The 23754-nt window shown below is 45.2% G+C and overlaps 1 protein-coding gene across 1 annotated transcript in view; it reads left to right on the plus strand.

The window, feature by feature from the left end:
* LOC115136850 (stAR-related lipid transfer protein 13-like) overlaps positions 1 to 23754 on the plus strand; it is an 89677-nt gene that overhangs the window by 19241 nt on the left and 46682 nt on the right. Inside the window, 1 exon segment of the mRNA XM_065024512.1 lies at positions 8391 to 8421. Within this exon segment, the coding sequence (XP_064880584.1) occupies positions 8391 to 8421 (31 nt within the window).

The following is a 23754-nucleotide window of genomic DNA, read 5'->3' on the forward strand; positions in this document are numbered from 1 at the left end:
ACCGGCCGCGACCGGGAGGTCCGTGGGGCGGTGCACAATTGGCCCAGCGTCATCCGGGTTTGACCCGTAAGGATGTCCTTGTCTCACCGTGCACCAGCGACTCCTGTGGCGGGCCGGGGGCAGTGCACACTAACCATGGTTGCCAGGTGCACAGTGTTTCCTCTGACACATTGGTGCGGCTGGCTTCTGGGTTGGATGCGCGCTGTGTTAAGAAGCAGTGCGGCTTGGTTGGGTTGTGTATCGGAGGACGCATGACTTTCAACCTTCGTCTCTCTCGAGCCCGTATGGGAGTTGTAGCGATGAGATAGTAGCTACTAAACAATTGGATACCATGAAATTGGGGAGAAAAAAGGGGGTAAAATAAATAAATAAATATTTAAAAAATATTAAAAATATATCACCCATCTACACACAATACCCCATAAAGACAAAATGAAAATTTGTTATTAGAATTTTTTTCAAATGTATAAAAAAAAGAAATACAAAAATATAGTATTTCATTTACATAAGTATTTGCACCCCTAAGTCAATGCATGTTAGAAACACTACAGCTGTGAGTCTTTCTGGGTAAGTTTCTAAGAGCTTTGCACATTATAATTTATAAAACAGCCATTTCCAAGTCTTGCCATAGATTTTCATGCCGATTTAAGTCAAAACATTAACTAGGCCACTCAGGAACATTCAATGTCATCTTGGTAAGCAACTCCAGTGTATATTTGGCCTTGTGTTGTAGGTTATTGTCCTGCTGAAAGGTGAATTTGTCTCCAAGTTTCTGTTGGAAAACAGACTGAACCAGGTTTTCCTCTAGGATTTTGCCTGTACTTAGCTCTAATCGGTTTATTTTTATCCTAAAAAACACCCTAGTCCTTGCCGATGACAAGCATACCCATAACATGATGCAGCCACCACCATGCTTTCAAATATGAAGAGTGGTACTCAGTGATGTGTTGTGTTGGATTTGCCTCAAACCTAAAACTTTGTATTCAGGGACAAAGTAACTTTCTTTGCCACATGTTTTGCAGTTTTACTTTAATGCCCTGTTGCAAACAGGATGCGTGTTTTTGAAGTATGTTATATTCTGTATAGGCATCCTTCTTTCACTCTGACATTTAGGTTAGTATTTTGGAGTAACTACAATGTTGTTGATCCATCCTCAGTTTTCTCCTTTCACAGCCATTAAACTCTGTAACTGTTTCAATGGTTAAATCTCGGTTTCCTTCCTCTCCGGCAACTGAGTTAGGAAGGACGCCTGTATCTTTATTGTGACTGGGTGTATTGATGCACCATCCAAAGTGTACTTAATAACTTCACCATGCTCAATAGGTGCCCTTCTTTGCGAGATATTGGAAAACTGGTCTTTGTGGTTGAATCTGTGTTTTAAATTCACTGCTCAACTGAGAGACCTTGCAGATAATTGTATGTGTGGGGTACAGAGATGAAGTAGTCATTCAAATATCACGTTAAACACTAGTCTTGAACTTATTTAGGCTTGGCACAACAAAGGGGCTGAATAATTAATGACTCAAGTTCTCAAAAAATAATTCCACTTAGACATTATGGGGTATTGTGTGTAGGCCAGTGGCATAAAAGCTCAATTTAATCCATTTTATATTCAGGCTGCCTTCAGCTAGCTACAGAAAGTATTTTAAATAGATTTTCTGTCTGCTAACTTAAACAACATTCCTCTTATTAGCTGTGAAATGTAATTGATAAACTAAGAATGGCACTGTTTTGTACATAATGAGAAGTCCACAGCAGAGCTGTCCGTTGTATCCTCTTCTCTTCCTTGTTTGACACAGTGTATACACAGGAAGTGTGTGTGTGAGTGGTTTACTGTCCCCAGGTCTGGTGTTAGTCTGCCTATTAGACAGGTTTAGCAAGGGAAACAATGGAGAGGTGGGGCTAGGTATGTTTTGTGGCGGCTGTGGGGAAACCCTGCTAACGGCCTGCGTCTGTATAGGTACCATGTCTGGATGAGGATCAGATTCGACAGGGGAATGACTAATTATATTGGTGGGAACAGAACGATGTGGCTTTGTGCTCTCCAGTCCTGATGCAGTCTGCTTCTCAGAGTCTCAGAGCAGATTACAGAGTCAGAAAGCTGCGGAACACCACCAAGGTCTGAGTCAGAGACAGACAGGCTGCATGGAGACCACCTTCACACCGTACACAATGTCCTAACTCTAACCCACTGTCACACTACTGCACAATGGTTCCAACGTCTGGCCGGGGAACACTGTGTCTCCTCGCGTGTGTGTTCGTGTGCACGCCATGCTCTGTAACACTGACCTCAGGCCAGGGTTAATGATAAGCAAAGGATTACTCTTCTACAAGCCCCAGGCTGACTCCAGAATCTAGACCAGCCCTACCGCATGCACACACCCCTCAGCCTCTTACATGAGAGTTCTGGAGTGGGTGTGAAAGCAGTGGAGAGAGAGAACGTGATGTTAGAGTCTAAGCTGCTGCTGTCATGTTGAGGGTCTCAGGATAATCTGACCATGGTAACTAACTACTGCAGCATGTCATGTGACTGGAAGGTTATGAGCTGATAGAGAGGCTGCATCCCAACCTGCGTCCCAAATTACACCCTATTCTTTATATAGAGCACTACTTTTGACCAAAAGCAGTGCACTACATAGGGAATAGGGTGGCATTAGGAACGCTTACAGAATGTTTGGAGTCAGCTTTTGACAGGACGTTGTTATGGCTGTTCCCCCAGACCCTGCCGGTCTCTAGGTTAGGGTCACAATTTTTAAGGTGGTCTCAAGATGGCCCTTGTTGTATTGACATGCAGATTCCCATCCACAATGGTTTGCTAGATGGAAAGGGTATTTTATTCTTAACATTCTGGTTCCATCTCCACCTGAACCCAATGCATAGTGATTGTGAGGTGTGTGTTATTTGTTGGATACGTGACGGTGAGTCCGCCAGGTATGTGCCACGTGTTTGATACGTGAGGGTGAGACCGTCAGGTGTTCTGTGTTGGAATGTCCTGCAGCACATGTTGCTGTGTTCCTGTGTGTCTCAACATGACTGCAACTGCAGCATTCCACGTGTGCCCTGAGACCTGACACTTCTAACAGAGACAGATAGTTCTTCCTCAGAACCTGGCAGGATGGAGCTGGTCTGATGACCCTGGCAGACAGAGGGTCAAAGCATCAAAAGACACACACACACAACCTGAGACAAAAATGGCATAGCCCCGTAATCCCCCAGCTGCCCCGATAAGAAAGTCTTCTTATTGGTTGTGACCCATTGAGGAAGTGTTCTAAATATAGCCAGGTGTTTTCCCATCTGTCCAGGGGTTGGATAGAAGAGGGGAGGGATGAGGCTGGTCTACTGGTCTACTGTCTGGTCTACTGGTCTGCTGGCTGGTCTACTGGTCTAATTGCTGTTCTACTGGTTGCTCTACTGGCTGGTCTACTGGCTGGTCTAATGGCTGGTCTACTGGCTGGTCTACTGGTCTACTGGCTGGTCTACTGGCTGGTCTACTGGCTGGTCTACTGGTTGGTCTACTGGCTGGTCTACTGGCTGGTCTACTGGTCTACTGGTTTACTGGCTGTTCTACTGGCTGGTCTACTGGTCTACTGGTCTATTGGCTGGTCTACTGGTCTACTGGCTGGTCTACTGTTCTACTGGCTGATCTACTGGTCTACTGGCTGGTCTAATGGTTTACTGACTGGTCTACTGGCGGGTCTACTGGCGGGTCTACTGCCTGGTCTACTGGTCTACTGGCTGGTCTACTGGTCTACTGGTCTGCTGGCTGGTCTACTGGTCTACTGGCTGGTCTACTGGTCTACTGGTCTACTGGCTGGTCTACTGGTCTACTGTCTGGTCTACGGGTTTACTGGCTGGTCTACGGGTTTACTGGCTGGTCTACTGGTCTACTGGCTGGTCTACTGGTCTACTGGCTGGTCTACTGGTCTACTGGCTGGCATACTGGTTTACTGGCTGGTCTACTGGTCTACTGGCTGGTCTATTGGCTGGTCTGCTGGTCTACTGGCTGGTCTACTGGTGTACTGGTCTACTGGCTGGTCTACTGGCTGGACTACTGGCTGGTCTACTGGTTTACTGGCTGGTCTACTGGGACACCTTCTAGGTCACCCAACAATCTCTTTCTATCCCTTATTTTTTCTTAGACTTTGAGAGTAAAACTAGGGTTATTTTCCCAGGGACATAGATTTTATTTTACAACCGAGACAAATTTCTGAATGTTGTGGAGAGAGATGGGTTCAGTCCTGTGAGTTTCAGCCCGTAGTTACGTGTTATGAGTTAGGGGTTGTGGATCATGGCTATGCCTTGGTGTAGAGGCCCAGAGGGAGTCTCTAGAGCACGGCTGTTAGAAGCCACAGAAGAGTAATGGCTGTGGAGAGAAGTCATCCATCCTACCCTGCCCTGAGCTATGATGAGAGGCCTGGATCGTTCCATATAAAATAGGCTGCGTCCCACATGACACCTCATTCCCCCTTATATAGTGCACTACGTTTGTCTAGGGCCCATGGGGCTCTGATCAAAAGCAATGCAATATGTAGGGAATAGGATGCCATTTTGGAGGCAGCCATATACAGCTATAGGTTTGGTTATATATTATCAGACATTAGTTTGGGGGTTCTCTGCCTGTTTCTGTTAGCAAATGTGATTTGCGCATGCCAAATTAAACACAATGAATGATTGGTGGAGTAACCTCAGACTTCATTTTGTGGGGTTGGGAGTGTTCAGGACTGTTAAATCGATCCCAAATGCAACCCTATTCCCTATATAGTGCACTACTTGTGCCATTTTGGACGCATGGGAGTGTACTCTACATAGACCACAGGGTTCTGTGTAGGGCTGGGAGTGTACTCTACATAGACCATAGGGCTCTGTGTGGGGCTGGGAGTGTACTCTACATAGACCAAAGTGCTCTGTGTGGGGCTGGGAGTTTACTCTACATCGACCAAAGTGCCCTGTGTGGGGCTGGGAGTTTACTCTACATAGACCAAAGTGCTCTGTGTGGGGCTGGGAGTTTACTCTACATAGACCACAGGGCTCTGTGTGGGGCTGGGAGTGTACTCTACATAGACCACAGGGCTCTGTGTGGGGCTGGGAGTGTACTCTACATAGACCACAGGGCTCTGTGTGGGGCTGGGAGTGTACTCTACATAGACCACAGGGCTCTGTGTGGGGCTGGGAGTGTACTCTACATAGACCACAGGGCTCTGTGCGGGCTGGGAGTTAACTCTACATAGACCACAGGGCTCTATGCGGGGCTGGGAGTTTACTCCACATATACCACATGGGGGAAGGGAAGAGTTGGGAAACGCAGGAAAGAGAACGTAAAGAAATGCATGATGGGAATTATGTAATTCCTTCCAGATCTCGTGTGAACTTTGTACATCATCCCATTGCCAGCTACAATGTATAGCAGCATCTCAGATAGTACTATTGTAGAGCATGGACATGTTCCATAGCCTGTTAGATTAGGAATGTTTTCCACTTGTTTTTTCTGAACTAGTTTTTTTTATTTAGTCAATGCAGCAGACCAGTTATCAATCACTAAAGACCAGACATGTCAGTCCATATAAAAATGTTGGTTGTTGTAGCAGAGGGAGCTTCCTGATAGGGCTGTCTTCTTTCTGTGTCTTGTCACCTGACCCCTGACCTCTAACCCATAACCCGACATGTGGTGGATGCTCAGAACTGAGGTGGTGTGGTATAACCATAGACACCATTCTAGTGTCCAAAGGCCTGTTTTAGCATGGGTAGCGCTATTGAGGACTTTCACCATTTTGAAGTAGTAAACTGGGTGAGACTTCCTATGGTTTGTGGAAGGATCACATAATTCCATCCAGGTCACCAGGAGGGATCAGACATCACATTATACTTGTGAGCAAACATTCCATATCTACAGGTGGCAGTAAATCGCCAACCTTGGATTTATACCTGTTCAAACAACACATTCCAGGTGGCAGTACGCACCCTTTGTTTGCCAACTTATAGAAGTTGTAGAAGAAGAAAATGTACCTCTTCAAAATGGAGATGACCTCAATGGTGCTCTGCCCATTCTCTCACAGACGCCATAATGGGACATACACAATGATGCGATGTCTATCTAAGTCTATGGGTATAACTACAGTGCCTTGCGAAAGTATTCGGCCCCCTTGAACTTTGCGACCTTTTGCCACATTTCAGGCTTCAAACATAAAGATATAAAACTGTATTTTTTTTGTGAAGAATCAACAACAAGTAGGACACAATCATGAAGTGGAACGACATTTATTGGATATTTCAAACTTTTTTAACAAATCAAAAACTGAAAAATTGGGCGTGCAAAATTATTCAGCCCCTTTACTTTCAGTGCAGCAAACTCTCTCCAGAAGTTCAGTGAGGATCTCTGAATGATCCAATGTTGACCTAAATGACTAATGATGTAATCAAGTCTCCGTATAAATGCACCTGCACTGTGATAGTCTCAGCGGTCCGTTAAAAGCGCAGAGAGCATCATGAAGAACAAGGAACACACCAGGCAGGTCCGAGATACTGTTGTGAAGAAGTTTAAAGCCGGATTTGGATACAAATTTTTCTTTTGTTAAAAAAGTTTGAAATATCCAATAAATGTCGTTCCACTTCATGATTGTGTCCCACTTGTTGTTGATTCTTCACAAAAAAATACAGTTTTATATCTTTATGTTTGAAGCCTGAAATGTGGCAAAAGGTCGCAAAGTTCAAGGGGGCCGAATACTTTCGCAAGGCACTGTATATCAATGAAGAGGAAAATGGAAGGACACTAACAGGACTTTATATGGGCTGTCGAGGGACAGACAGAAGTCTAGGACAGTCTTTGAAGCCCCTGTGAGTAAAAGACAGACTGATATCTCCATTGGGGCCATTCAGTCAGTTCTATAAGGCAAATTTTCATCACAGCTTTATTTGTAGATGTGGGTCAGAGCCTGTTAATAGATCTATTATGTTAACACACGTCAGTTTAGAGTTTCGACAGCTCCATGGGCCCAGGTCAAAAGTAGTGCACTATATAGTGAATAGGGTGCCATTTGGTACTCACACCTAGTTTCCTCTGTCTGCAGAATGAGATAATTGTTTAGAGCAGAGAGCTGAGAGAGACACTGTCAGCATTGCTTCTGTTCTCCAACCCTATGACTGAAGAGGACAGAAATGTAATAATGAATTTTGACCCTGTTATGCTGAATCTCACAGTCAATAAGCAGAGATACTTGGGTAACAACATCAGTCCCTTCACCTGATAGTGTTCTGCCTGAGACCGAATATTTCCTGTATGTCTCCACCTGTTAACCACCTCACTCCTCTGCTGTTGGACCAAGACTACTCTCTGTAAAAGATGTGTTTCCTCATACTGTAGGCTGCTCTACTATGAGTACATCCCAAATGGCACCCTATTCCCTTTATAGTGCACTATTCTGGCTGTGGCAAAGATCCTGTCCAGCCACACATGGAGATCCACAACCACCAACTGTCCTCTAAAATCACAACGTATTGTCTCTGGAGACACACAGGCCTAATTACTTATGGTGAGTGTCCAATGGGGATTTAACCAGGTGTTATACCCAAAATACTCAGCCTTCTGTTTCTACCTATGTGGACCGGCACCCGTGTCTCCCTGGGCCATGGCTCCGGTGGACCTGCCATGACTTGGGGCCAAGCCCAGGCCACTGGTACTTTTCAACAGGCATTTTACATAACAAACGCTAACTGTGAACTTTAACACCTTCTCAGAAAGCAAAAGTCTTGAATGAGGCAGAGGTTGTTGATTCTGCTCACCACAAGTCGTTAGTGTCACACTCCTGATGATAACGCTAGAGCTTACATTAACATTAAACACTGGCGACTCACTGGTGTGGGGGTAAGTCTCAATGTAAAACACCATATTATAGTGCACCCTGGTCAACAGTATTTCACTTTTATAGAGAATAGGATGCCATTTGGGATTATTGCCATGTGTTTAGTCTAAGTTGGTCTAATAACACTAGACAGAGGATGTTATAAATACTAAAGTGATGTACAAACATGAGCCAGCTGTCCATATTGAACCAGCCATCAGGTTTCTATGGTAACACAGTAAAGCAGGCAGCAGCCTGATAGATCAGTCATTAACCCTGAACTCTTTATGGCTGTGGCATTACTAGGATACAATTGAGTTCATTACTCCTCTCCTCTCTGAATATATCCTCTGTGACATTACTAGGATGCCACTGATACCTGACTCACTGTAGTATTTCTAACATTTTGAAAAGTTGTTTGTGTATTCTTCAACCAATCTGTTTTGTTGTTTGTTTAAGTTGTTTGTTTAAGCCATGCAGTTAAAGCGGTATTGAGGGCTGCGGTACACTCTGTTGTTGTCTGACGAACCATTGTCTGTTTCTCTTTGTTTGCAGATGTGCAGTAAGATGACCAATGCAGGAGCAGGTAAGGCTTTTTTCACGTGTACGTGTTTCACCAGGCTGTGTGTTGAATCTGACACGTGACCCAAATGGAACCCTATTCCCTACATAGTGCACTACTTTGGACCAGAGCCCTATGTGCCCTGTTCAAAAGTAGTGCACTATATATGGAATATGGTGCAATTTGGGACATAATCACTGTCTTTATATTGTCTTTAGCAGCCCTGGTTAGCTCTGTCAGCCCAAGGTCTGCTCTGTTAGTCCAGGGTCTGCTCTGTTAGTCCAGGGTCTGCTCTGTTAGTCCAGGGTCTGCTCTGTTAGTCCAGGGTCTGCTCTGTTAGTCCAGGGTCTGCTCTGTTAGTCATGGGTCTGCTCTGTTAGACCAGGGTCTGCTCTTTGAGTTCAGGGTCTGCTCTGTTAGTCCAGGGTCTGCTCTGTTAGTCCAGGGTCTGCACTGTTAGACCAGGGTCTGCTCTGTTAGTCCAGGGTCTGCTCTGTTAGTCAGAGTCTACTCTGTTAGACCAGGGTCTGCTCTGTTTGTCCCGGGTCTGCTCTGTTAGTCCAGGGTCTGCTCTGTTAGTCCAGGGTCTGCTCTGTTAGTCCCGGGTCTGCTCTGTTAGTCCAGGGTCTGCTCTGTTAGTCCAGGGTCTGCTCTGTTAGACTAGGGTCTGCTCTGTTAGTCCAGGGTCTGCTCTGTTAGTCAGAGTCTACTCTGTTAGACCAGGGTCTGCTCTGTTAGACCAGGGTCTGCTCTGTTAGTCCCGGGTCTGCTCTGTTAGTCCAGGGTCTGCTCTGTTAGTCCAGGGTCTGCTCTGTTAGTCCCGGGTCTGCTCTGTTAGTTCCGGGTCTGCTCTTTTAGCCAGAGTCTACTCTGTTAGACCAGGGTCTTTCAGGGAGTATTCCAAGTTTAACAGAGGTGGTTCGGTGAACCATTCTCGGGTGATGAGTAACCTTGCATGAGACCTGAAGTCTTGCATTAGCTCCCCGAGCCAATGCCTGGACTTTAGCTCAGCGGGCTAACACTGTATTTTAGCATGCATAAGACCCGCACGGCTTCAAAACCAGTCAATCACATAAGGCTTGTCTTCCACAGGGTGGTACGGCTGTTGCTCTGAAACAATGTGGTTGTGAGTTACGGATGGGGACAGGTGTACCAGCCAGGGTCCAGGTTTCACTCCCCAGGAGTGTCTGGAGAATGTCCAGAGAATGTCCCTCCCGACACACAGCCGGTCAGGCTTTTATTTTAAAGGCCTATTTATGCATGGCTTGGCAGGACGCAGTTAAAATTAGGAGGCATGCCATTGTTACTAGTACTACATAGTTACTGCTGAGGGAACTATTTGTCGTGTCGTGATGTGGCCCTGGGGGCAGCTGGGGGCGATGGGCGATGCCATTTTTGTCTCAGGTTCCACTCTCACATGAACTCTATGAGCGGGGGGTGTATAACAGGGGGTATGTCAATAATGTACAGGAGACCCTGTTCACATTCCATCACTTTCCCCTATAGGTAGGAATGTCTGCTGTGTGGTCTGGCTGTAATATGACGCGCTCTTAACAGACAACTTTACAGCTCTGTGAATGAACACCACTCACACCAGGGTAATCTAGAGTGACATATCACTGCTCACAGCTACAGCACGCTAACCCTAGAGTAATGGTTGTAAATCTATGGACTTTATGTAGTGTTTAGTTTGTTGATGACTTCAGTAACTGTTTGTCAACACAACCAAGACATTTCCTTCCCCATGGTCCTGTTGATGTCATATTTTAGTACAGTGTGTTTCTACCATGCTGCTTTCGTAGCGTACAGTATATTTAACCACGAGACTCTCAACATGCCGTTTCCCTTTTAGAACCATATCATGGCTGAAGTAAGCCAGACCAAAGTCAGTGTCAAAGTCAATGTGATGTGGTCAGAATCCTTAACAGAAAGAGAACCGTAGTTAACAGAACATCTGTTTTCAATAGAAACACATGTTGTGTCTCAAATGGCACCCTACTCCCTATATAGTGCACTACTTTTGACCATAGCATATATGGGGCTCTGGTGAAAAGTACTGCACAATACAGGGAATAGGGTGCAATTTGAGACACACACAGTCAGGGTAATAACTGTGAGTAGGATGATGACGTAAAGAGATTAAGCTAACTGAGCTCTGATATTCTCTGCCTATATTTGACAGCTGTACCGTGGAAACTGTAGAGACTGTATGATGTCATGTTACTGGACCAGATGGTCTGCAGAATCTATGGATGCATCCCAAATGTCACCCTATTCCATATATAATGCACTACTGCTGACCAGAGCCATATGGGTCCTATGGGCAGTCATCATAACCACCAGTTCACCTCTTTATAGTGACATAGTCCAGCCGAGGAAACTTCTCTGGGCCCATATCCCAAATAGCCCTGCATGTGACTAAACACACCACGCACACATACACCACAAACAAGCACTGTCTAGGGTAGAGGTTAGGGTGGTCAGCTCTCTGGGGTAGAGGTGAGGAGAATCACAAGTCAGACAGAAACTTGAATCCTCATCTCTTTGAAACGTGGCCTGTGTGGCCTGACTGTATTTGATGTGTGATGTCCATAGTTTATGGCCTTTAAACTCTATACCGATCGATCGGTATATCTGTTGTATATCTGTTGCTATGTTCTCACAAGCATTTCACTACACCTGCAATAACATCTGCTAAATATGTGTATGTGACCAATACAATTGGATTCTATTTTATTTGATGTTGACAGGAAACTTGAAGCATCTATGGTAAAACGCCAGACCTTTCTGCCCCACTAGAATGTTTTTAAACCTCAGACCTTTCTGCCCCACTAGAATGTTTTTAAAACCCAGACCTTTCTGCCCCACTAGAATGTTTTTAAACCCCAGACCTTTCTGCCCCACTAGAATGTTTTTAAACCTCAGACCTTTCTGCCCCACTAGAATGTTTTTAAAACCCAGACCTTTCTGCCCCACTAGAATGTTTTTAAACCCCAGACCTTTCTGCCCCACTAGAATGTTTTTAAACGTCAGACCTTTCTGCCCCACTAGAATGTTTTTAAAACCCAGACCTTTCTGCCCCACTAGAATGTTTTTAAAACCCAGACCTTTCTGCCCCACTAGAATGTTTTTAAACCCCAGACCTTTCTGCCCCACTAGAATGTTTTTAAAACCCAGACCTTTCTGCCCCACTAGAATATTTTTAAAACCCAGACCTTTCTGCCCCACTAGAATGTTTTTAAACCCCAGACCTTTCTGCCCCACTAGAATGTTTTTAAAACCCAGACCTTTCTGCCCCACTAGAATGTTTTTAAACCTCAGACCTTTCTTCCCCACTAGAATGTTTTTAAACCTCAGACCTTTCTGCCCCACTAGAATGTTTTTAAACCTCAGACATTTCTGCCACACTAGAATGTTTTTAAACCCCAGACCTTTCTGCCCCACTAGAATGTTTTTAAAACCCAGACCTTTCTGCTCCACTAGAATGTTTTTAAAACCCAGAATATTTTTTTTTGTTTTCCCTCAGCTCGTAGAAGGACAGGTTCAGGGACAGGGACAAATCCAACAGCTTATTTTTAGAACATTTTACTAACATTTTTACAGTCGTCTGTAAAATCATCTTGGCTGACCTGCTCTCTCACAGTGAGGGGACTGTCTATCACTGTCCTAGACCACACACACACACATACAAACACGCACAATCACGCACACATACAAACAAACACACACAAACAGACACACAGATCTCCTCTCTGAATTTATCCTCTAATCTGTGTTGACTGGTGCAATCTAAAGCCAGTTATTCTGTGGTTCTGGGAAAACAAAGGAAGAACTGTTTGGAAAGGGTTCATTCTCTTAATAAGACTCTCCGTGTCTGAAGGCTCCATTGGGTTATTAAGACACTGCAATCCTCACACCTCTCTGTGAATGACTCCAGGGCAAAGCATTCAACAACCTAGCCGACATCCCTCACCAGGAAAAAGACACGTCTTTAAGACTCTTTGTACAACTGTCTTTCTTCTTTAGTTTACTTCCTCTTCACGCTTCAATTTCACCTTGCTATAATAAGGACTTGAGGCATCCTGCTGGATCTATTGACTCTACTGTCAGGCTGCTGCTTTGATCAACTCTACAGAGTACTGACTCACTGGTTAACCATGGAGGAGTCCTCCTCATCATGCACTACATGATTACACCCCCAACATGTCATCCTCACGTGAGATCACCATACCATGGTTTAGTCATAAATAGCAAATAGTTGTGAGTAGACAATCTTTTTGAGGTTTCTGTTATTTTACTCCCCAACGGGCTCGGGAGAGGCGAAGGTCGAGTCATACGTCCTCCGAAACACGACCCGCCAAAATGCGCTTCTTAACACCCGCTCGCTTAACCCAGCCAAACCAATGTGTCGGAGGAAACACAGCCAGTAATGGCACAGCCTGGGATTGAACCCCAGTCTATAGTGATGCCGCAACATTGCGAAGCGGTGCCTTAGACCGTTGCGCCACTCGGGAGGCCCCTTTTTGAGGTTTCTTATAGATGCTAACTGTCCTGTTTTGTTTATATGGGATTTACTGGCAGGGTAGCCTAGTGGTTAGAGTGTTGGACTAGTAACCGGAAGATTGCAAGTTCAAATCCCCGAGCTGACAAGGTACAAATTTGTTGTTCTGCCCCTGAACAGGCAGTTAACCCACTGTTCCTAGGCCGTCATTGAAAATAAGAATTTGTTCTTAATGAACTGTTCTGCTCCATTAATATGAACTTGGCTGAAGCTGAGTGGAGTCAATCGATGCTGCCACAGGGACCATTCCTAGAACACTAGGGAACACTAGAACAGGAACATAAGAACAATAGGCCTCACCCCCCTATCTGAGATACCTACTGCAGCCCTCAATCCTCCACACACAACACCCATTCTGCCAGTCACATTCTGTTAAAGGTCCCCAAAGCACACACATCCCTGTGTCGCTCCTCTTTCCAGTTCACTGCAGCTAGCGACTGGAACGAGCTGCAAAAAACACTCAAACTGGACAGTTTTATCTCCATCTCTTCATTCAAAGACTCAATCATGGACACTCTTACTGACGGTTGTGGCTGCTTCACGTGATGTGTTGTTGTCTCTACCTTCTTGCCCTTTGTGCTGTTGCCTGTGCCCAATAATGTTTGTACCATGTTGTATTGCTATGTTTGTACCATGTTGTTGTGTTATGTGTTGCTGCCATGCTATGTTTTGTGGTGTCTCGCTTGTTGTGATGTGCGTTTTGTCCTATATTTTTATTTTATTCTGTATTTTTAATCCCAGCCCCCGTCACCTAAGGAGGCCTTTTGGTAGGCAGTCTTTAATAAAGGTTAAATAAGATAATCATGTAACGGCCGTTGGCGGTGGAAGAAGGTGAGGACCAAGGTGCAGCGTGGTATGTGTCCATATTTATTAAATGAACACCAAAATAACAAAGAGAAACGACCCGAAAACAGTTCTGGCTGGTGCAGACACACAACAGAAAACAGTTCTGGCTGGTGCAGACACACAACAGAAAACAGTTCTGGCTGGTGCAGACACACAACAGAAAACAGTTCTGGCTGGTGCAGACACACAACAGAAAACAGTTCTGGCTGGTGCAGACACACAACAGGAAACAGTTCTGGCTGGTGCAGACACACAACAGAAAACAGTTCTGGCTGGTGCAGACACACAACAGAAAACAGTTCTGGCTGGTGCAGACACACAACAGAAAACAGTTCTGGCTGGTGCAGACACACAACAGAAAACAGTTCTGGCTGGTGCAGACACACAACAGAAAACAGTTCTGGCTGGTGCAGACACACAACAGAAAACAGTTCTGGCTGGTGCAGACACACAACAGAAAACAGAAAACAATCACCCACGAAACACAATAGAATAGAAACAATCCCTAAATATGGTTCTCAATCAGGGACAACGATTGACAGCTGCCTCTGATAGAGAACCCTACCAGGCCAAACACAGAAATAGCAAATCATAGAAAAACTAACATAGACAACCCACACAACTCACGCCCTGACCATACTAAAACAAAGACATAACAAAATAACTAAGGTCACAACGTGACAAATCAGAGATTATCAGAGATAATGTGGAATAATACTGCTGTGAAGTTCTGCATTCTGCCAAGCTGTTTCTTCTCCCCAGACTCCCATAACATGGCTGTAGTCAGTGTGATCATTCATCTTGGTGTGAAACCAGGTCTGTGTTGGCTCAGTCAGTATATACAGTATTCTAAATCACTGCTATGGGTCCTGGGTCCAGATGACTCCAGTGCCTGTTATATAACTCCAGGCCAGGCTGCTGGTAATCATCCAGAAGATTTGTATTTTTTCTGTCTTTGTTTAACTCATCTCTGTTCCACCCTAGGCACATCACATCGCTCCCAGCTACCTTCCCAAACCTAGGCCCCTTCCCAGCCTCTCTACTATTTTACTACAATGCTCCCAGGCTTACACACACACACACACACACACACACACACACACACACACACACACACACACACACACACACACACACACACACACACACACACACACACACACACACACACACACACACACACACACACACACACACACACAATTGATGATGAGGGAGAATGGGGTATCACCTGTAGAACTGTAAACAGAACAGAGGCAGAACTTAGTCTGAGGGCGAGCATGTTGAAATCAGACAGTCCCTCTCTTACTGATGTGTTCATGATCACATCTATGTATGGTTTCAGTCAAGGTCATGAGGGGGACAGAGGGTGAAGAGGACCGAGGTAAGGGGAAGTCTAGTAGAGGGTGTGTGTGAGTGAGGGTGGTTGAGGAGTAAAGTGATAGCTGGTCAGAGAAGATGACCTGCAACAGATCAAGAAACAGGGATGTCAGGACAGATCTATAGATTCTATACAGAACTACATGACACATTCCCTACATAGTGCACTACTTTTGACCAGAGCCATATGGGCCATGGTTAAAAGTAGTGCCCTACATAGGAGAATATAGTGTAATGGGTGAAGTGGGTGAAGGATCCCCGACTGGATGGAGATATTGTTGCTGTGGCCTCAATAGAAAACAGGTGTTCTCTACAAGGTGGCCTATATTCAGTAAAGGCACTGTGTGCGCTCGTTTGTGTTTTCCATGGAATGTGACCAGGACATTCAGCATTTTGATCCATTTAGCGACCTTAAAATGCTATAATAGACAGCAGGTCTGGACTGTGTTGATGTGTCAGTAGTGGCTGCACTCAGAACTTGGAACTCCTGGAAAATCTGTTTCCATGTCATTATACTGTTATTCACTCCCCCTCCTCTCATTGGCCAGCACGGTCCGATCTATGACATCATGTGTTATATTTACTAGCCAGTCGTCATGTGTAGCTTTATAAAGAACTCCTCCTGACCAGAGCATGAAACATTCCACACAGGGTAAGATGGAAAATAACTTGTGGTTTCCTGAGTCCACAGACCAGCCAGACTGTTTGACAGGAGAAGAAAAACTGTCCGAGGTTTTAAAAAGACTCTCTCCTAAATATGCAGTCATTAGAGAGACTATTCTTCATTAGGCCTGGGAGAAGATGTGAGAAACTACAACTAGAAACCTTCATCAGTAACATTGTATTTAAACTTTTGTCATTTAAAATGCCACATTACTTCTGATGACTCCTATCCTGGATAAAACCATGAGCATGGCCAGGAAATCCACATCATTATAAGAATGAATGACCAAATCTTCAGTACCAGTAAAATATTTGGACAACCCTACTCATTCCAGGGTTTTATATTGTAAAATAATAGTGAAGACATCAACACTATGAAATAACACATATGGAATCATATTGGATCATTGCTATTCTAACTTCCGCGATGCATATAAGGCCCTCCCCCGCCCTCCTTTCGGAAAAGCTGACCACGATTCCATTTTGTTGCTCCCTGCCTACAGACAGAAGCTAAAACAAGAAGCTCCCACGCTGAGGTCTGTTCAACGCTGGTCTGACCAATCTGATTCCATGCTCCAAGACTGCTTCCATCACGTGGACTGGGATATGTTTCGTATTGCGTCAGACAACAACATTGACGAATACGCTGATTCGGTGAGCGAGTTCATTAGAACGTGCGTTGAAGATGTCATTCCCATAGCAACGATTAAAACATTCCCAAACCAGAAACCGTGGATTGATGGCAGCATTCGCGTGAAACTGAAAGCGCGAACCACTGCTTTTAATCAGGGCAAGGTGACCAGAAACATGACCGAATACAAACAGTGTAGCTATTCCCTCCGCAAGGCAATCAAACAAGCTAAGCGTCAGTATAGAGACAAAGTAGAATCGCAATTCATCGGCTCAGACACAAGAGGTATGTGGCAGGGTCTACAGTCAATCACGGATTACAAAAAGAAAACCAGCCCAGTCACGGACCAGGATGCCTTGCTCCCAGGCAGACTAAATAACTTTTTTGCCCGCTTTGAGGACAATACAGTGTCACTGACACGGCCCGCAACCAAAACATGCGGACTCTCCTTCACTGCAGCCAAGGTGAGTAAAACATTTAAACGTGTTAACCCTCGCAAGGCTGCAGGCCCAGACGGCATCCCCAGCCGCGCCCTCAGAGCATGCGCAGACCAGCTGGCTGGTGTGTTTACGGACATATTCAATCGATCCCCATCCCAGTCTCCTGTTCCCACATGCTTCAAGAGGGCCACCATTGTTCCTGTTCCCAAGAAAGCTAAGGTAACTGAGCTAAACGACTACCGCCCAGTAGCACTCACTTCCGTCATCATGAAGTGCTTTGAGAGACTAGTCAAGGACCATATCACCTCCACCCTACCTGACACCCTAGACCCACTCCAATTTGCTTACCGCCCAAATAGGTCCACAGACGATGCAATCTCAACCACACTGCACACTGCCCTAACCCATCTGGACAAGAGGAATACCTATGTGAGAATGCTGTTCATCGACTACAGCTCAGCATTTAACAGCATAGTACCCTCCAAACTCGTCATCAAGCTCGAGACCCTGGGTCTCGACCCCGCCCTGTGCAACTGGGTACTGGACTTCCTGACGGGCCGCCCCCAGGTGGTGAGGGTAGGTAACAACATCTCCACCCCGCTGATCCTCAACACTGGGGCCCCACAAGGGTGCGTTCTGAGCCCTCTCCTGTACTCCCTGTTCACCCACGACTGCGTGGCCACGCATGCCTCCAACTCAATCATCAAGTTTGCGGACGACACAACAGTGGCAGGCTTGATTACCAACAACGACGAGACGGCCTACAGGGAGGAGGTGAGGGCCCTCGGAGTGTGGTGTCAGGAAAATAACCTCACACTCAACGTCAACAAAACTAAGGAGATGATTGTGGACTTCAGGAAACAGCAGAGGGAACACCCCCCTATCCACATCGATGGAACAGTAGTGGAGAGGGTAGTAAGTTTTAAGTTCCTCGGCATACACATCACAGACAAACTGAATTGGTCCACCCACACAGACAGCATCGTGAAGAAGGCGCAGCAGCGCCTCTTCAACCTCAGGAGGATGAAGAAATTCAGCTTGTCACCAAAAGCACTCACAAACTTCTACAGATGCACAATCGAGAGCATCCTGTCGGGCTGTATCACCGCCTAGTACGGCAACTGCTCCGCCCACAACCGTAAGGCTCTCCAGAGGGTAGTGAGGTCTGCACAATGCATCACCGGGGGCAAACTACCTGCCCTCCAGGACACCTACACCACCCGATGTCACAGGAAGGCCATAAAGATCATCAAGGACAACAACAACCCGAGCCACTGCCTGTTCACCCCGCTATCATCCAGAAGGCGAGGTCAGTACAGGTGCATCAAAGCTGGGACCGAGAGACTGAAAAACAGCTTCTATCTCAAGGCCATCAGACTGTTAAACAGCCACCACTAACATTGAGTGGCTGCTGCCAACACACTGACTCAACTCCAGCCACTTTAATAATGGGAATTGATGTAAAATATATCACTAGCCACTTTAAACAATGCTACTTAATATAATGTTTACATACCCTACATTATTTATCGCATATGTATACGTATATACTGTACTCTATATCATCTACTGCATCTTTATGTAATACATGTATCACTAGCCACTTTAAACTATGCCACTTTGTTTACATACTCATCTCATATGTATATACTGTACTCGATACCATCTACTGCATCTTGCCTATGCCGCTCTGTACCATCACTCATTCATATATCTTTATGTACATATTCTTTATCCCTTTACACTTGTGTGTATAAGGTAGTAGTTTTGGAATTGTTAGCTAGATTACTTGTTGGTTATTACTGCATTGTCGGAACTAGAAGCACAAGCATTTCGCTACACTCGCATTAACATCTGCTAACCATGTGTATGTGACAAATAAATTTGGATTTGATTTTGATTTGATTTGATATAGTAACCAAAAAAGTGTTAAACAAATACAAAAATATTTTAGTCAATCTGGAAAATTTCAAGAACTTTGAAAGTTTCTTAAAGTGCAGTTGCAAAAACCATCAAGCGCAATGATGAAACTGGCTCTCATGAGGACTACCATAGGAAAGGAAGACCCAGAGTTACCTGCAGTGGATAAATTCATTGGAGTTACCAGCCTCAGAAATTGCAGCTCAACATCAACTGTTCAGAGGATACTGTGTGATTCAGGCCTTCATGGTCAAATTGCTGCAAAGAAACCACTACTAAAGGACACCAATAAGAAGAAGTGACTTGCTTGGGCCAAGAAACACAAGCGATGGACATTAGACTGGTGTAAATCTGTCCTTTGGTCTGATGAGTCCAAATTTGAGATTTTTGGTTTCAACCGCTGTGTGACGCAAAGTATGTGAACAGATGTGAGGTTCCCACCGTGAAGCATGGAGGAGGAAGTGTGATGGTGTGGGGGTGATTTGCTGGTGACACTGTAGGTGATTTATTTACAATTCAAGGCACACTTAACCAGCATGGCTACCACAGCATTCTGCAGCGATACGCCATTCCATCTGGTTTGCGCTTAGTGGGACTATCATTTGTTTTTCAACAGGCCATTTACATAAAACACACATCCAGGCTGTGTAAGGGTTATTTGACCAAGAAGGAGAGTGATGGAGTGCTGCATCAAATGACCTGGCCTCCACAATCTCCCGACCTCAACCCAATTGAGATGGTTTGAGTTGGAATGAGTTGGACCTAAGAGTGAAGGAAAAGCAGCCAACAAGTGCTCAGTATATGTGGGAACTCCTTCAAGACTATTGGAAAAGCATTCCAGGTGAAGCTGGTTGAGAGAATTCCAAGAGAGTGCAAAGCTGTCATGAAAGGAAAAGGGTGGCTACTTTGAAGAATCTGAAATATAAAATATATGTTGAATTGTTTAACACTTTTTTGGTTACTACATGTTTCCATATGTGTTTTTTTAATAGTTTGTCTTCACTATTATTCTACAATGTAGAAAATAGTAAAAATAAAGACAAACCCTTGAATCAGTAGGTGTGTCCAAAGTTTTGTCTGGTACTGTATGTAATCTATCCTTCACAAAACATTATCAATCCACCCCCTTTCCTCTTCCATCTCTTTCTCTTTGTCTGTGTGAGTGTCCGTGCGTGCGTGCATACAGTGGGGAGAACAAGTATTTGATACACTGCCGATTTTGCAGGATTTCCTACTTACAAAGCATGTAGAGGTCTGTAATCTTTTATCATAGGTACACTTCAACTGTGAGAGACGGAATCTAAAACAAAAATCCAGAAAATCACATTGTATGATTAAGTAATTAATTTGCATTTTATTGCATAACATAAGTATCTGATACATCAGAAAAGCAGAACTTAATATTTGGTACAGAAACCTTTGTTTGCAGATACAGAGATCATACATTTCCTGTAGTTCTTGACCAGGTTTGCACACACTGCAGCAGGGATTTTGGCCCACTCCTCCATACAGACCTTCTCCAGATCCTTCAGGTTTCGGGGCTGTCGCTGGGCAATACGGACTTTCAGCTCCCTCCAAATATTTTCTATTGGGTTCAGGTCTGGAGACTGGCTAGGCCACTCCAGGACCTTGAGATGCTTCTTACGGAGCCACTCCTTAGTTGCCCTGGCTGTGTGTTTCGGGTCGTTGTCATGCTGGAAGACCCAGCCACGACCCATCTTCAATGCTCTTACTGAGGGAAGGCCAAGATCTCGCGATACATGGCCCCATCCATCCTCCCCTCAATACGGTGCAGTCGTCCTGTCCCCTTTTCAGAAAAGCATCCCCAAAGAATGATGTTTCCACCTCCATGCTTCACGGTTGGGATGGTGTTCTTGGGGTTGTACTCATCCTTCTTCTTCCTCCAAACACGGCGAGTGGAGTTAGACCAAAAAGCTCTATTTTTGTCTCATCAGACCACATGACCTTCTCCCATTCCTTCTCTGGATCATCCAGATGGTCATTGGCAAACTTCAGATGGGCCTGGACATGCCCTGGCGTGAGCATGGCTTGACCTTATGTGCGCTGCAGGATTTTAATCCATGACGGCGTAGTGTGTTACTAATGGTTTTCTTTGAGACTGTGGTCCCAGCTCTCTTCAGGTCATTGACCAGGTCCTGCCGTCTAGTTCTGGGCTGATCCCTCACCTTCCTCATGATCATTGATGCCCCACGAGGTGAGATCTTGCATGGAGCCCCAGACTGAGGGTGATTGACCGTCATCTTGAACTTCTTCCATTTTCTAATAATTGCTCCAACAGTTGTTGCCTTCTCACCAAGCTGCTTGACTATTGTCCTGTAGCCCATCCCAGCCTTGTGCAGGTCTACAATTGTATCCCTGATGTCCTTACACAGCTCTCTGGTCTTGGCCATTGTAGAGAGGTTGGAGTCTGTTTGATTGAGTGTGTGGACAGGTGTCTTTTATACAGGTAACGAGTTCAAACAGGTGCCGTTAATACAGGTAATGAGTGGAGAACAGGAGGGCTTCTTAAAGAAAAACTAACAGGTCTGTGAGAGACGGAATTCTTACTGGTTGGTACGTGATCAAATACTTATGTCATGCAATAAAATGCAAATTAATTACTTAAAAATCATACAATGTGATTTTCTGGATTTTTGTTATAGATTCCGTCTCTCACAGTTGAAGTGTACCTATGATAGAAATTACAGACCTCTACATGCTTTGTAAGTAGGAAAACCTGCAGAATCGGCAGTGTATCAAATATTTGTTCTCCCCACTGTAGGTGTGTGTGTATGCTGCATATGTGCGTCTGCGTGCGTGTGTTGGGATAGGGGGGTGGGGGGTTCAGTGCTAATAAAAGCCAGGAGGTGCAGACAGTAAATGGGTTCCCATGGATTATAGTGCCTAACAGAGCCTTAACAGATCCAGGCTTGACAACATTACATGCCATGTCATTCTCCTCTTGTTTAACAGTGAAGAAACAATAGTCATGTTAGCTTGGCTTGCCAGTTACACTCTCTCTCTTGAGGCCACTTTGTAGGCCTTTGAGTGGTCACTCAAAGTCACTATTACGATCCTGAAACTAACAGTCTATTACAGTCTAGTACGATTAAAAGTTACATACTTTAGCAGCAAGCTGACTTACTGTCATACTGTTCATGTTTTGGTGGACTCCAGGAAAAGTAGCTGCTGCTTTTGCAACAGCTAATGGGGATCCTAATAAAATACCAAAACGAATGGTATGTGTGTGTCTTTGTGTGTGTGTAGGCTCTCTCTGGAGAACCCTGCTCCTTCTCTCTAACCCCTAATTCCTCATTTTCACCTACATTAAGACGACAAGTTGCTCCTCTGGAAAAATAGCATCTTGGGAATATATGTTCAGGAAATGTGCAGTGCATGACTGAGACGGGCCTGTAAGAGTGGGGTGAGGGGGGAGTTGTGGGCGTGTGAGTTCCCTGGTGCGTCTTGTTTCCATTCGGTTGGGAGTGTAATCCCCCCGACTATTGAGGGGGTGTGGCATGGGACCTCATCATCCAATCACAGAGCAAAATCAGCTTCCCCACATCTGGGATTTTCCCACCGTGCCGATCGGACAACATTCCGAACACACACACACACACACGAGAAAGAAAGGGAGAGAGCAAAGAAGTAAACTAGCTCTCTGAGAAGTTGCCAGTTTCTCAACGAGATGAGAAGTGAGTGGTTTGTGAAATGGCCTGTCCAAAACAAACATTGAGAGAGTCAGAGAGGAGATGAGGGGAGAGGGGGAAGCCCTGTTCCTGATGATTGATATTTCCTCTCTCTGCATCTTCCTCCTTCCCTGCTTCCCTCACTCCCCCCACCCCTACAATCGCTCTCTGTCTCAGTCTACCCATAATATTCTACAGAGATAACAACAACCTTTGTTCTGGGTGGTAGAGGGTTTCAAACCAAGGTTGGGGTCAATTCAGTGTGTGTGTGTGTGTGTGTGTGTGTGTGTGTGTGTGTGTGTGTGTGTGTGTGTGTGTGTGTGTGTGTGTGTGTGTTCCTGCAGGTGGCATTCTGCCCAATGGGGCCTGAACAAGTGGAGCTGAAAATAGTAACAAGCAGGTCACTGCTGAGGAGTTCCATGCATTGCATAGTTATTAGCCTTTAAAGAGAGAGCAACAGTGTGTTGTTCTCCAGTAAGATATAGCCTGATACTGACCCTGCAGTGTGAGGTTCTCCAGTATGACATAGCCTGGTGCTGACTCTGCAGTGTGTTGTTCTCCAGTAAGGTATAGCCTGGTACTGACCCTGCAATGTGTTGTTCTCCAGTATGATATAGCCTGGTGCTGACCCTGCAGTGTGTTGTTCTCCAGTATGATATAGCCTGGTGCTGACCCTTCAGTGTGTTGTTCTCCAGTATGATATAGCCTGGTGCTGACCCTGCAGTGTGTTGTTCTCCAGTATGATATAGCCTGGTGCTGACCCTGCAGTGTGTTGTTCTCCAGTAAAATATAGCCTGGAGCTGATCCTGCAGTGTGTTGTTCTCCAGTACGATATAGCCTGGGGCTGACTCTGCAGTGTGTTGTTATCCAGTATGATATAGCCTGGTGCTGACCCTGCAGTGTGTTGTTCTCCAGTATGATATAGCCTGGTACTGATCCTGCAGTGTGTTGTTCTCCAGTATGATATAGCCTGGTGCTGACCCTTCAGTGTGTTGTTCTCCAGTATGATATAGCCTGGTGCTGACAATGCAGTGTGTTGTTCTCCAGTATGATATAGCCTGGTACTGATCCTGCAGTGTTTTGTTCTCCAGTATGATATAGCCTGGTGCTGACCCTGCAGTGTGTTGTTCTCCAGTATGATATAGCCTGGTACTGATCCTGCAGTGTGTTGTTCTCCAGTATGATATAGCCTGGTGCTGACCCTTCAGTGTGTTGTTCTCCAGTATG

Source organism: Oncorhynchus nerka, linkage group LG11, assembly GCF_034236695.1.
Source record: "Oncorhynchus nerka isolate Pitt River linkage group LG11, Oner_Uvic_2.0, whole genome shotgun sequence".
Classification (NCBI taxonomy): Eukaryota; Metazoa; Chordata; class Actinopteri; order Salmoniformes; family Salmonidae; genus Oncorhynchus; species Oncorhynchus nerka.